The sequence below is a fragment of the Theropithecus gelada genome, chromosome 16 (assembly GCF_003255815.1).
Source record: "Theropithecus gelada isolate Dixy chromosome 16, Tgel_1.0, whole genome shotgun sequence".
Lineage (NCBI taxonomy): Eukaryota > Metazoa > Chordata > Mammalia > Primates > Cercopithecidae > Theropithecus > Theropithecus gelada.
Window position 1 is genome coordinate 29,207,341 of NC_037684.1, and position 12,455 is coordinate 29,219,795.

General features: G+C 40.4%; 2 protein-coding genes across 2 annotated transcripts in view; one reads left to right on the top strand and one right to left on the bottom strand.

Moving 5' to 3' along the window:
• Positions 1-8,645, bottom strand: part of LOC112609201 (keratin-associated protein 4-1) — a 9,863-nt gene extending 1,218 nt beyond the window's left edge. Inside the window, exon 1 of the mRNA XM_025361714.1 lies at positions 8,206-8,645. Coding sequence (XP_025217499.1) covers positions 8,206-8,645 — 440 coding nt within the window. The remainder of the gene's footprint in view (positions 1-8,205) is intronic.
• Positions 1-12,455, top strand: part of LOC112609465 (keratin-associated protein 4-4-like) — a 100,599-nt gene that overhangs the window by 85,330 nt on the left and 2,814 nt on the right. The window lies entirely within an intron of this gene.

Sequence of the window (12,455 nt, forward strand, 5' to 3'; positions counted from 1 at the left end):
GAGGGAGAGGGAGAGGGAGAGGGAGAGGGAGAGGGAGAGGGAGAGGGGGAGGGAGAGGGAGAGGGAGAGGGAGAGAAGAAAAAGAAATTCAAGTCAGGCACAGTGGCTTACGCCTGTAATCCCAGCTCTTTGGGAGGCTGAGGCGGGTGGATCACCTGAGGTCAGGAGTTCGAGACCAGCCTGGCCAACATAGTGAAATCCTGTCTCTACTAAAAATACAAAAAATTAGCTGGGCGTGGTGGTGGGTACCTGTAATCCCAGCTACTAGGGAGGCTGAGGCAGGAGAATCACTTGAACCCAGGAGGCGGAGGTTGCAGTGAGCCGAGATTGCACCATTGCACTCCAGCCTGGGCAACAAGAGCAAAACTCTGTCTCAAAAAAAAAAAAAAAAATTAAATTATTGTTTGGTCTCAATAAACTTGCCAACAGGTAAAGTGGGCACTCGTTTGGGAAAAAAATGAATTATTTGGCATTTTCTCTAACATAGGTTTTGGCTCATATATGCAAAATCTGTTTCTTTGTTCACAACAGAAATGCAAACTTTTCTCCAAATAAATAATCAACACTAAAAAAAACTTGAGGGCCAAAACAGTTTCCAATACCAAGAGAGTATTAATTTATTGAGACTTAGTCACTTTATCACACATAATTCACTGCAAAGCCTAGACCATGCAAAGCAATTATAAGATTAGGAGCCCATTCTAATAAAGTAGTGTGAGGCATCTGGTCATTCGACTGACCACCAAAGTAATAGGCACAGAACCTGGAGGTCTTGTGTGTCATTAGTTTAAGTTGTTGCTTTTTATATAGTTGCTTGGTGGTATGAGTGATGGGAGGAGTAAATGTAGTAACAGATGAGAACAATGCCAGGTGCAGTGGACAAAGGGAATGAGAATGACTAGCACATTGGAAACACGGTTGTTGACTCAGGGCTGATGGTCAGGAATGACATTCAACAGCAGGAGGATTCACAGGAGACTCCGTGGGTGTGGTACCCTCCCAGCCAGGCGCGGTGGGATATAATCTCCTGGTGTGCCTTTTGCTAAGGCCGTTGGAAAAGCACAGTATTAGGGTGGGAGTGTCCCGATTTTCCAGGTGCCTTCTGTCAAGGCTTCCCTTGGCTAAGAAAAGGAATTCCCCAACCCCTTGCGCTTCCCGGGTGAGGCGATGTCCCGCACTGCTCCATGGGCTGCACCCACTGTTCAACAAGCCCCAGTGAGATGAACCTGGTACCTCAGTTGGAAATGCAGAAGTCACCCATCTTCTGCGTCGCTCACGCTGGGAGCTGTAGACTGGAGCTGTTCCTATTCGGCCATCTTGGAACCTCCCCCCAAGAATCAAATATTAAATTAGATAATTGTAAACATTTTTCTTTCAATGTCAGATATAATATATTTTTCTATGATATATTTTAATCTACTATTTTTTCTTCCAAATCAGCTCTTGTCATCCTTCCTTGTGTGTGTCGTCTAATTTTCCAGAATGCAGCTCTCTACTCCAGTTGGCTGTCATGGGACTGACAATTTGTTACTAGGTGTCCATACATTCCTCTTTCAACCATGACTCAACCAAAGCCTAATCTGGAAATATGGGTCCAGGACACACAGCAGATGGGGTGGCAGCTGAAGAAAGTCAATGGGAATGAAGTAATCCCCACTGTGGAATGCTGGCATGAGGGCTTGCGAAGAGGCAGAGGAATGTCCCCACAGAGAGTCACTTTTGAGCAATGAGGAAGGACATGGCTGCAAGTGAAGACAGGGGTTCGTGAGTTGGGGAAAGAAATTCCAAGCAATGGATTTGGCATATTTCGCCATGTCATTAACTTGTTCTTATAGGCAATATCACTTTATTAAGGACCAAAATTGCAAATTAAATTATTCTCCCTCTGAAATAACAAAGTGATACACAATACCCAGTAGTGCAGCCTAGAAATCTGTATTTATTTAAAAAAAAAAAAAAAAAACCTGCCAAACATGTTCTGGGAAGATGCCCAGGAGAGAGGGTCCAGGGCCATGACTTTTCAACTCCTTGCTGGTGCAATTCCATCCATGAGAATATTGCCTAAAATAAAATACATCTGTGACTTTGTCTTCTCGAGAAGATAAATCAGGAGTAGGGCTCTGTAAAATATATAATCATAAGCCAGGCTTTTTATTAATAGAACAAGATGGGAAAGACTAAGAACTTAATGACTTGAGAGGAAATCAGTATTTCTGCTGGAGCTTGTGTGGGTCGAAGACCAGTCGCCTTGTTGTTGGATGAGAGTGGCTACTTCCCTGAGCCACATGGAGAGCCAGCACATGGGCAGAAGTGCCTTCTTCTGCTTGTTATCTGCAATTATTGGGAAGCTCACTAATTTAGTGTCCTTGCAGAAAGGTGCACTAGTGGATGCACCTGGTTCTTTTCCATCCAGTAAAAGTACTAAGCCCCCTGATTACACTAGGTTGAGTTTATTTGTCTTCTGTGAAGCAAAATCTCATCACCTCTACCTCATCTTGCTGATGGGGAAGAGGTACCACCTTTCAGGAGGGGCAAGCTGAGAGGATGAGGTGAGGGCAGGGCAACCTAAGTGTTCACTAGCAGGGTTGGGAGGTCATCTTGGAAAAAGTGGGTCCTTATCATAGTCCCAGTGCAGTGTCACAGGGATTCTGTCTGGAGGTAAAGGCAGACCTTAAAGACTAGGGTTTCATAATTCTGCCTGAGGAGATTGACTTTATTTGATACAAAACATGGAGAACTCCATGCCTAAGGGGATTGTCAGAAACCATGGAGATCGTGAGGTTGGTAGCTCTGAGATAGAAGCCTGATACAAGCAAAGAAGTCAAAAGTTAAATACACACAGCTGGTGGAGAGGCAGCTGAAGAGTTCTGGGATTATGATCAGCCCTGGAGGTCAGACGGCTGTGCAGCAAAATTGTATGTATTTTCACATTTCCTCTCCTCTCTTAACTGATGTAAAAAGCAATTGCATAAAACAGTGTGGAAATAATTGTATTGTTGGTTCTATAATAACTGGAGAGGTAAATGCAAAGGAAATCCATGGGAGCAAAGCTATTGGACTGGGGTAATGATACCAGATGGGAACAAATCCACAGGAAGAAATGAAGAGAATGGTCAAATAAAAAGGTTAATGTAATTCTGCAAATATATACTTGGTCTTTACTCTTTACTCAGCTTGTTTGAAAGACATAGAATTGCATAAGGTGATAATTATAAGAACATATTGTTGGACTTTTACATAATAGACATATATAGTAGTAATAGCACAAAAATGGAAAGGAACTGGAGCTACATAAAAATAAAGTTTCTATATTTCACTGAAACTAAGTCAGCATAAACCTGAAGTACATTCTGATAAATTAAGGTGCATATCTCAAGCCTTAGACTGTACACACATACATACACACACACACTCAAAGAAATTAATATGTTAAACAAGAAAAAATCCACTTAATATAATAGAAAGAAATCAAGGGCTGGGCACAGTGGCTCATGCCTGTAATCCCAGCACTTTGGGAGGCAAAGGTGGGAGGATTACTTGAGACCTGGAGTTCAAGACCAGCCTGGGCAACATAGTGAGACCTCATCTCTACAAAAAGTAAAAAATAAAAAAAATTTACATGTACCTGTAGTCCCAGCTCTTCAGAAGGCTGAGGTGGGAGAATCACTGGAGTCCCAGAGTTGAGTTCAAGGCTGCAGTGAGCTATGACTGTGCCCCTGCACTCCAGCCTGGGTTACAGAGACCCTATCTTGAAAGGAAGAAAGAAAGAAAAGGAAAAAGAAAGAAAAAGAGAGAGAGAAAAAGAAAGGAAGGAAGGAAAGAAAGATGGGAGAGAGGGAGGGAGAAAGCAAGAAAGAAAGGATTAAATTATGGTGATGGTTGCACAAAGTTGTTTGTGTAAAAACAATATATTACATATGTTAAATGATGAATTAAACAGTATGTGAATTACATATCAATAAAGCACTTTTAAAAACTGAGGCTAAATATATTACAAGAAATATGATAGGAATAGAATTACCAATTAAAAGACAGTGATGATGCATACCTACACAAATATGCCCAACTGATTTTTGTTTTTTTGAGACAGATTCTGCTCTGTTGCCCAGGCTGGAGTGCAATGGCATGATCTCAGCTCACTGCAACCTCCACCTCCCAGGTTCAAGTGATTCTCGTGCCTCAGCCTCCTGAGTAGCTGGGATTACAGGTGCCCGCCACAATGCCTGACTATTTTTTGTGTTTTTAGTAGAGACAGGGTTTCACCATGTTGGCCAGGCTGGTTTTGAACTCCTGCCCTCAAGAGATCCTCCTGCCTCAGCCTCCCAAAGTGCTAGGATTACAGGCAGGAGCCACCAAGCCCAGCCCCAACTGATTTTTGACAAAGGTGAAGGAGTCATTCAATAGAGGAAGATAGCCTTTCTCAGCAAATGGCACTGGAGAAATTGGACATACATATCCCCCAAACAAAAACACACACACACACAAACTTCTACCTAAATCTCACACCTCATTACAAACATAAGTCACAATGCACCATGGACTTAAGTGTAAAACGTAAAACTCTAAAACTTTTAGGAGAAAACACATAGGAGAAGATTTGGGGCATCTAGGGATAGACAAATATTTCTTACTCTTAACATTGAAAATACCAATTCATAAATGACAAAATTGATGAATTGGACTTCATGAAAATTAAAAACCTTTTTTCTGTGAAACATGCTGTTAAGAAGATGAAAAGGCGACTATAGAGTAGCAGAAAGTATTTGTCAACCACATTCCTGACAAAGTACTAGTTTCTGGAATATAGAAGAACTCTCAAATTCAGCAATAAAAAAGCAGAGTCCAATTTGAGCATGGACAAAAGACACGAAGGGTTATTTCACTGAAGAATTTATATGAATGGCAAAGCAGCACATGAAAAGATGTTCAACATCATGAGCTCTTAGGGAAATGCAAATTAACACCAGGGGAGATATCACTACACACCTATCATAGCTGCTAAAATAAAAAAGAGACAACACCAAATGCTAATAAGGATGTGGAGAAATTGCATCACTCATACATTCCTGGTGGGAATGTAAAATGGTATAGCCATTCTGGAAAAATGGCAGTTTCTTGGAAAACTAAATATGCAACTCTCATAAGACCTAGCAATTGCACTCCTTGACATTTATATCAGAGAAATGAAGACATGTGTACACCATAACCTGTTCATGAATGTTTATAGCAACTTCATTCACCATAGCCAAAGACTGGGAACAACCAGATGTCTTTTGGTGGGTGAATGGTTACACAAGCTGTGGTATCTCTGTACTATGGAATATTTCTCAGTGACAAAAAAGAATGCACTATTGATACACTCAATAGCCAGGATGAATCAACAGAAAATTATGCTGGGTGAAATAGGCAAGTCCAAAAAGTTTCATGCTATATGTTTCCATTTATATGTAATTCTTGAAATGAGAAAATTACAGAAATGGAGAACAAATCAGTGATTTCAAGGGGTTAACAAGAAGGTGGAAGTGGGAGGGAAGTAGGTGTGGTTATAAAAGGACAACATTAGAGATTCTTGTGGTGATGGAATTATTCCATATTTTGATTGATGCAACTGGCATAAGAAGTAACGAAATTAAAGTTAAACAAAACAAATGCAGTTTTTATATACTATAAAACTGTTTATGATAAAGGAACAAAATCACAATCATACAGAGTTTGCATTGACAGATTTCTCAGCCCTTGCCATTTGAAACAGATGTGTGTACACTTGCATGAGTATTAACAAGCAAGAAATGTGCAATGAGAATCTTAATGAGACAGCAATGACTGCCTCAGTGTAAATGACTACTAATCAAATATTGAATTTAAGAATGTGACTTTCGGTGGCTCACGCCTGTAATCCCAGCACTTTGGGAGGCCAAGGCAGGCGGATCACGTGGTCAGGAGATCGAGACCATCCTGGCTAACACAGTGAAACCCTATCTCTACTAAAAATGCAAAAAAATTAGGCAGACTTGGTGGTGGGCACCTGTAGTCCCAGCTACTTGGGAGGCTGAGGCAGGAGAATGGCGTGAACCCGGGAGGCGGAGCTTGCGGTAAGCTGAGATCAGGCCACTGCACTCCAGCCTGGGCGACAGAGCGAGATTCCGTCTCAAAAAAAAAAAAAGGATTGTGACTTTCTTTATGATGTTAATGCCATATTGCTCTACTGATATGATAATGTACTTTAATTTTTGCCATTTTCTTCTTCGTCCTTGTCTAAGTTTTGCTTCTAACTAAAGTCCTTAACTCTTTGGCCATTTGATATTATTTGGTTATGGAATGGCAATTGTCTCGAAAACATGAGAAACTGTGATAAGTTTGTACTTCCAAAGGGAAAGCAGTTGCTAAAGAACAGAGAAAACAACCAGAGGTCTGCCTTGGAGCTAGGCTGCCTTGGGTAAGACATTCACTCGTCATGGGGAGATGAGAGGCTGCTCTAAACACGGCAACACAAGCTGTAGAGACAACACAGATAACATTTCTTGACAATCTGCTTCGCCTATCCCAGACAAGTGTGGACAGTAATTGGTATTTAAGTATAAATGCATTACTATGGCAATTATACTAATAAAAATGAGAAATCTACCAATATTTCTCGCTTTACCTTCCTGCTGTCTACCCATGAGCTGAGTGGCTCCCCCATCATTTGCAATGACTTTCCACTGCATCTATGCTTCACCTTGACAGGCTTGGCATTACTGCTTACTGCACTCCTGCCCGTATTTTATGATCCTTCATGATTATTATCATTACTGAAAAGGATATTATTTCCCCATTTTAGAACATCTATAATTTTTTTGGTCCTTTCCTTAGGATAATTTTTATTCTATTCACTCCTGTATTTTGCTCAAGTATATATTTTTTTCATGTGGAAGTGACATCAGGCAGAACAAGCAAAGCCGTGGAAGTGACATCAGGCAGAACAAGCAAAGCCATGTGGCTACAGGAGACATACGTTTTGCTTGCCTGAATATGACCAAGCTTACCTGAGATACAAGAAGCCTGTAGAGTCTAAGCATATCCCAAGAGTGCGTTCTTAGCTCACAGCTTAAAATTACAGCCTGAGTCCTTCTCCTTTACAACTCTACCATTGCCTACCATTCAAACCCTTACTCAACTCCTCCCTGACTCTTCCCCAAAGAGGATATTTCCTTGTCCATGTGTGGCTCCACCTTTGACTAAGAGCTTCCTCATTTGCCTATGACTTTCATGTCATTAACATAGAGGTGATGGGATGAGGCCAGCGAAGTTTAAACTCCGCCACATTTGGTCAACAACAACTGTTTCTTAGCTCGTCTCACTCTTGTCCTTATAAGAATGTAAACATTTTCCTATATTTTCCTCCTCTTCATTTCATGGGTCTGTGACTTGTACATCTTCCCTGTACTGACTTAACTCATTCTATTATTAAATGTGTGTATATATCTATTCCTTACGTCTTACTCTTCTCCAAGACGGAAAGTTCTCCTCTGATCAATACTACCCAACATAATCTGTCTCCTTTGCTCTTTCTTCTTATTTCCAAGATTAGATGGTGAGCTCCTTGTAGGAAGCTCCTGTGCCTCCCAAATCTTGATGTGATCTCCAGAGCCCAACAGTGCAATGAACATGACAGATAATCAATCATTTTATTGATTGAATACGAAACTTTTGTTAGTTAAATACAGTGAGTTATCTTCTTTTGAAAAATTTATGAAGTCCTTTCTATAGTATAGGCATTAGATTATATTTACAAAATCAGCTTTCTGTCCTGGTCATGGAGGAACCCAAACTTGTCTTTATCTTGAGAGAAATAATGCTAAAAAATAAACTGACAACCAATGCTCAAAAATAATTGAAAAAAGAAAACAGAATTTCTGATGTTAAGATAATATTTATTGAAGAACAGTTAATATGTAATTTTGAAGGTCAAGTCAAGCATAACAATCAGAGACTTAGAGGTTTAGTCCAGCTGCATCATGCATCTGAGGTCTGAATACTGGAAAGAGATCCACGGGAAAAATGAGTGGTATGAAATGTAGATGGATGCCCTTTCACCAGTTGCTTAGTGGAATAACAGGATAATAAAGCTGGTGGCCATTTAACACATGGACAAGTTGGTATAAATGACACTTTCATATTGGTGTGATGGTGGCTGGCTCATGGTTGATATTCCAATATGAGGTTCAATAAGAGGATCCACAGCAGCTGGGGCGGCAGCAAGTTGTACGGCAGCAGGTGGTCTGACAGCAGAGTGGGCGGCAGCAGCTGGACACACCACAGCTGGGGCGGCAGGTGGTCTGACAGCAGACAGGGCGGCAGCAGCTGGACACACCACAGCTGGGGCGGCAGGTGGTCTGACAGCAGACTGGGCGGCAGCAGCTGGACACACCACAGCTGGGGTGGCAGGTGGTCTGACAGCAGACTGGGCGGCAGCAGCTGGGGCGACAGCAAGTGGTCTGGCAGCAGGTAGTCTGACAGCAGGATGGGCGGTAGCAGCTGGATACAACACAGCTGGGGCGGCAGCAGGTGGTCTGGCAGCAGCTGGGGCGGCAGCAGGTCTCTTGGCAGAGGCCTTGATCACAGCCCTGTTCAGAGCAGGCAGAGCCACAACAAGAGTTAACCATGGTGTCAGAGGGTGGAGGTTCTGGGTAGGTTTCCAAGACTGTGAGTTTTTCGAATGTGGGAGTCCCCTTATCCCATGTCCACTTTTATACTCAGCCAAGGAGCTGCTGTCACCACATAAAAGCTATTTCCTTGTTTTTGTTTATCTTAATAGATAGGCAATTATGAAATTGGTTAATTGTGGGAAAAAAATCTGTATAAAAGGTGGAATGCAATTTTATTCTTTCTCTGTGTTAGGATTTGGCCAATCCAGTCTTTCCTCCTCCTCTTGTCTTCTTCTATGTGTCACCTAATTTCAAATGCTTGTAATCTTACTCATCCAGCCGATTGTCAGGTGACAGATCACTTAGAACTCAGCATTCTGTGTGTCATCCTGGAAACTGTGTGTATCACAGCAGTCCTCAAATGGGATGATGTTTCTTGTTTTCTGAAGATTCTTCTGAGAAAAATAAACTGTGAAATGACTAGAAGAAAACAGCAGAAATTGTCTTAAAATATTAGAAGTGGAGTGGATTTTCTAATACAGAAAAACTTAATAGCAATGAAGACAAGGATTGAAAAAATTTGCAACAGAAAAAAATTTAAATGCCTGATTGAAAAAGAAGAAGGCTAAAGAGCAAGCTGAAAATAAATTATAATACCTTAGCCAATCTAAAAATAAATGAGCTAATTTTCTTAATGTATGAATACCTCTTACAACTCAATGAGAAAAAAAAAGCCAACAACCAAACAGAAAATTGAGTAAAGGATATTAACAGTCATTTCACTGAAAAAAAGAAATTTAAATGCCTTTTGAGCTTCTGAAAGATGTTTAGTCTCACTCATAATTTAAGGTTTTTTTTAAATTATTATACTTCAAGTTCTAGGGTACATGTGCACAATGTGCAGGTTTGTTACATATGTATACATGTGCTATGTTGGTGTGCTGCACCCTTTAACTCGTCATTTACGTTAGGTATACCTCCTAATGCTATCCCTCTGCCCGCCCCCACAATAGGCCCCAATGTGTGATGTTCCCCTTCCTGTGTCCAAGTGATCTCATTGTTCAGTTCCCACCTATGAGTGAGAACATGCGGTGTTTGGTTTTCTGTTCTTGCGACAGTTTGCTGAGAATGATGGTTTCCAGCTGCATCCATGTCCCTACAAAGGACACGAAACTCATCCTTTTTTATGACTGCATAGTATTCCATGGTGTATATGTGCCACATTTTCTTAATCCAGTCTGTCACTGGTGGACATTGGAGTTGATTCCAAGTCGTTGCTATTGTGAATAGTGCCACAATAAACATGCGTGTGCATGTGTCTTTAGAGCAGCGTGATTTATAATCTTTTCGGTATATACCCAGTAATGGGATGGCTGGGTCAAATGGTATTTCTAGTTCTAGATCCTTGAGGAATCGCCACACTGTTTTCCACAATGGTTGAACTAGTTTACAGTCCCACCAACAGTGTAAAAGTGTTCCTATTTCTCCACATCCTCTCCAGCACCTGTTGTTTCCTGACTTTTTAATGATTGCCATTCTAATTGGTGTGAGACAGTATCTCATTGTGGTTTTGATTTGCATTTCTCTGATGGCCAGTGATGATGAGCATTTTTTCATGTGTCTGTTGGCTGTATGAATGTCTTCTTTTGAGAAATGTCTGTTCATATCCTTTGCCCACTTTTTGATGGGGTTGTTTGTTTTTTACTTGTAAATTTGTTTGAGTGCTTTGTAGGTTCTGGATATTAGCCCTTTGTCAGATGAGTAGATTGCAAAAATTTTCTCCCATTCTGTAGGTTGCCTGTTCACTCTGATGGTAGTTTCTTTTGCTGTGCAGAAGCTCTTTAGTTTAATTAGATCCCATTTGTCAATTTTGGCTTTTGTTGCCATTGCTTAACTGAACAACTTATTCATTCATCAAACCATCTACTGAATACTTACTGTGTGCCAGCTTCTACTGCATGCTCTGGGGATATGGCAGTGAATACTTGCTATTTGCGATGACAAATGTAAAATATTTAAGTTTAAAAACTTCAATAAATTAGTAAAATTATAAGGAAATTGACATTTTAATACACAGTTGGCAGGGATCTAAATTGAGGCAACTTCTTTAGATGGTAATTAACAGAATCTGAAATTTAACAGTATCTTGAATTAATTTACCATATTTTGAAATGTGCATGTGTTTTGATTGAGCCGTTTCACTTCTAGAAATGTATTCAACACATGCACCTATACATACGCTCCAAGATATAAGTTCACGGGTATTCTTTGCAACATTGTTTGCAAGAATAAAGCCTGATTTTAAATTCTATTGGGGTTATAGAAGGGAAAGCCCTTGATGTAGGCAACACACACTCATGCTTAGGGGCAGTGAAGCATCACTTTCTTTTTATCACCAAAGAAACCTCTTTGACCTATTCTTGCAATTTCTCTGTACATGCAAAATGATGTTAATTTTAACAAAAGAAATTAAGAATGTTATTTCTTTAGGCCATCCCTATCCCATGCAGACACCTACTTTCCATTTAGACCAAATTATTCAGGAAGGAGGGAAGAGGGGATGGAAGAAAGAATACAAGAACATATTTAGAATATATTTTTATGGACATATTTTATGACTGGGGTATATATAAAAATTATGAAAATTCTATTTGTTAGGCATAAGATGGTATAAAAATATCCATTCCATCTAAGTTATTAATGATTTTACTCAAATTCTCCATATCTTTGTTTACTTTTCTTCTTCAAATGACCGTTTTTGAAATAACGTGTTTAAAGTCTCTGCTATGATTGTGGTTTTATCATTTTCCTATTTATAACAGGATTTTTGTACTTAGTTTGAATGTGGCCCAACTGTTTATGCCAACAAGAATATTAATGTTTTTGCAGACCTAATTAATGTATCCTAAGGAAGTCACTGTCAAGGTCAAAACAAGTGCAGGTATCATAGGCTTGGGATTCTGATCTAACTGAGCCACAGTTCTATGGTCATTTGTTTGTTTAGAGATAGTTAGCCCTCTCTGTCTGAAGGCAGGGGAGACAGCTTAGAGATAACCCTTCTCCTTAAAAGGACTATGTTTTCAACATGGTGGTTGACTCAGGCTGGTGGTCAGGAGTGAAATTCAACAACAGGATCCACAGGAGATTGGTGGTGTGACAGCAGACTGGATGGTAGCAACTGAACCCACAGAAGCTGCAGCAGCAGCAAATGGTCTTGCAGCAGGTGCTCTGGCAGCAGCTGGGATGGCAGCAGATCTCTTGGCAGAGGTCTTAACCACGCCTCTGGTGAGAGCAGAAGGAGCTGCAGCAGGAGCTGACCATGATGTCAGAAGGTGGACGTTCTGGATGTGGGTTTTCAGTAGCCTAAGGTACCAAAGTTCATAAGCCTTCTTCTCTCCAAGTTTCCTTCTCTACCCTGCTGAAGGCTTGCCAAATAACCTGGGTTATTTTCTTGCTATTGTTTATCTTACCTAAAGAGAAATTATCAGACACTCTGATTGAAGTATGACATTGTAGCAGTTAGCCTTGGTTTTTAAAATGGGTGCAAAGGTAATTTCCATTTAATCAGTTATTTGTCCCTAAAAGCACCATTTTTTCTTCCTTTTTTGTTTTAACATCATCTCATCCATTCCTTCTTATACTTTTCAGAGTGTGTCATTTGATATTCTGAGCATAGGACGAGTCATTCTTTTGTGTTCCAACCATTTAGTTTCCTGCTCCTGAATGAGCTGCACAGCCACAGTCCCTTCAATTTGGACAGTACTTAAAATAGATGTAAACATGGATATGTTAATACCCAAAAAATTAGACCCTGATATGTTATAGCAA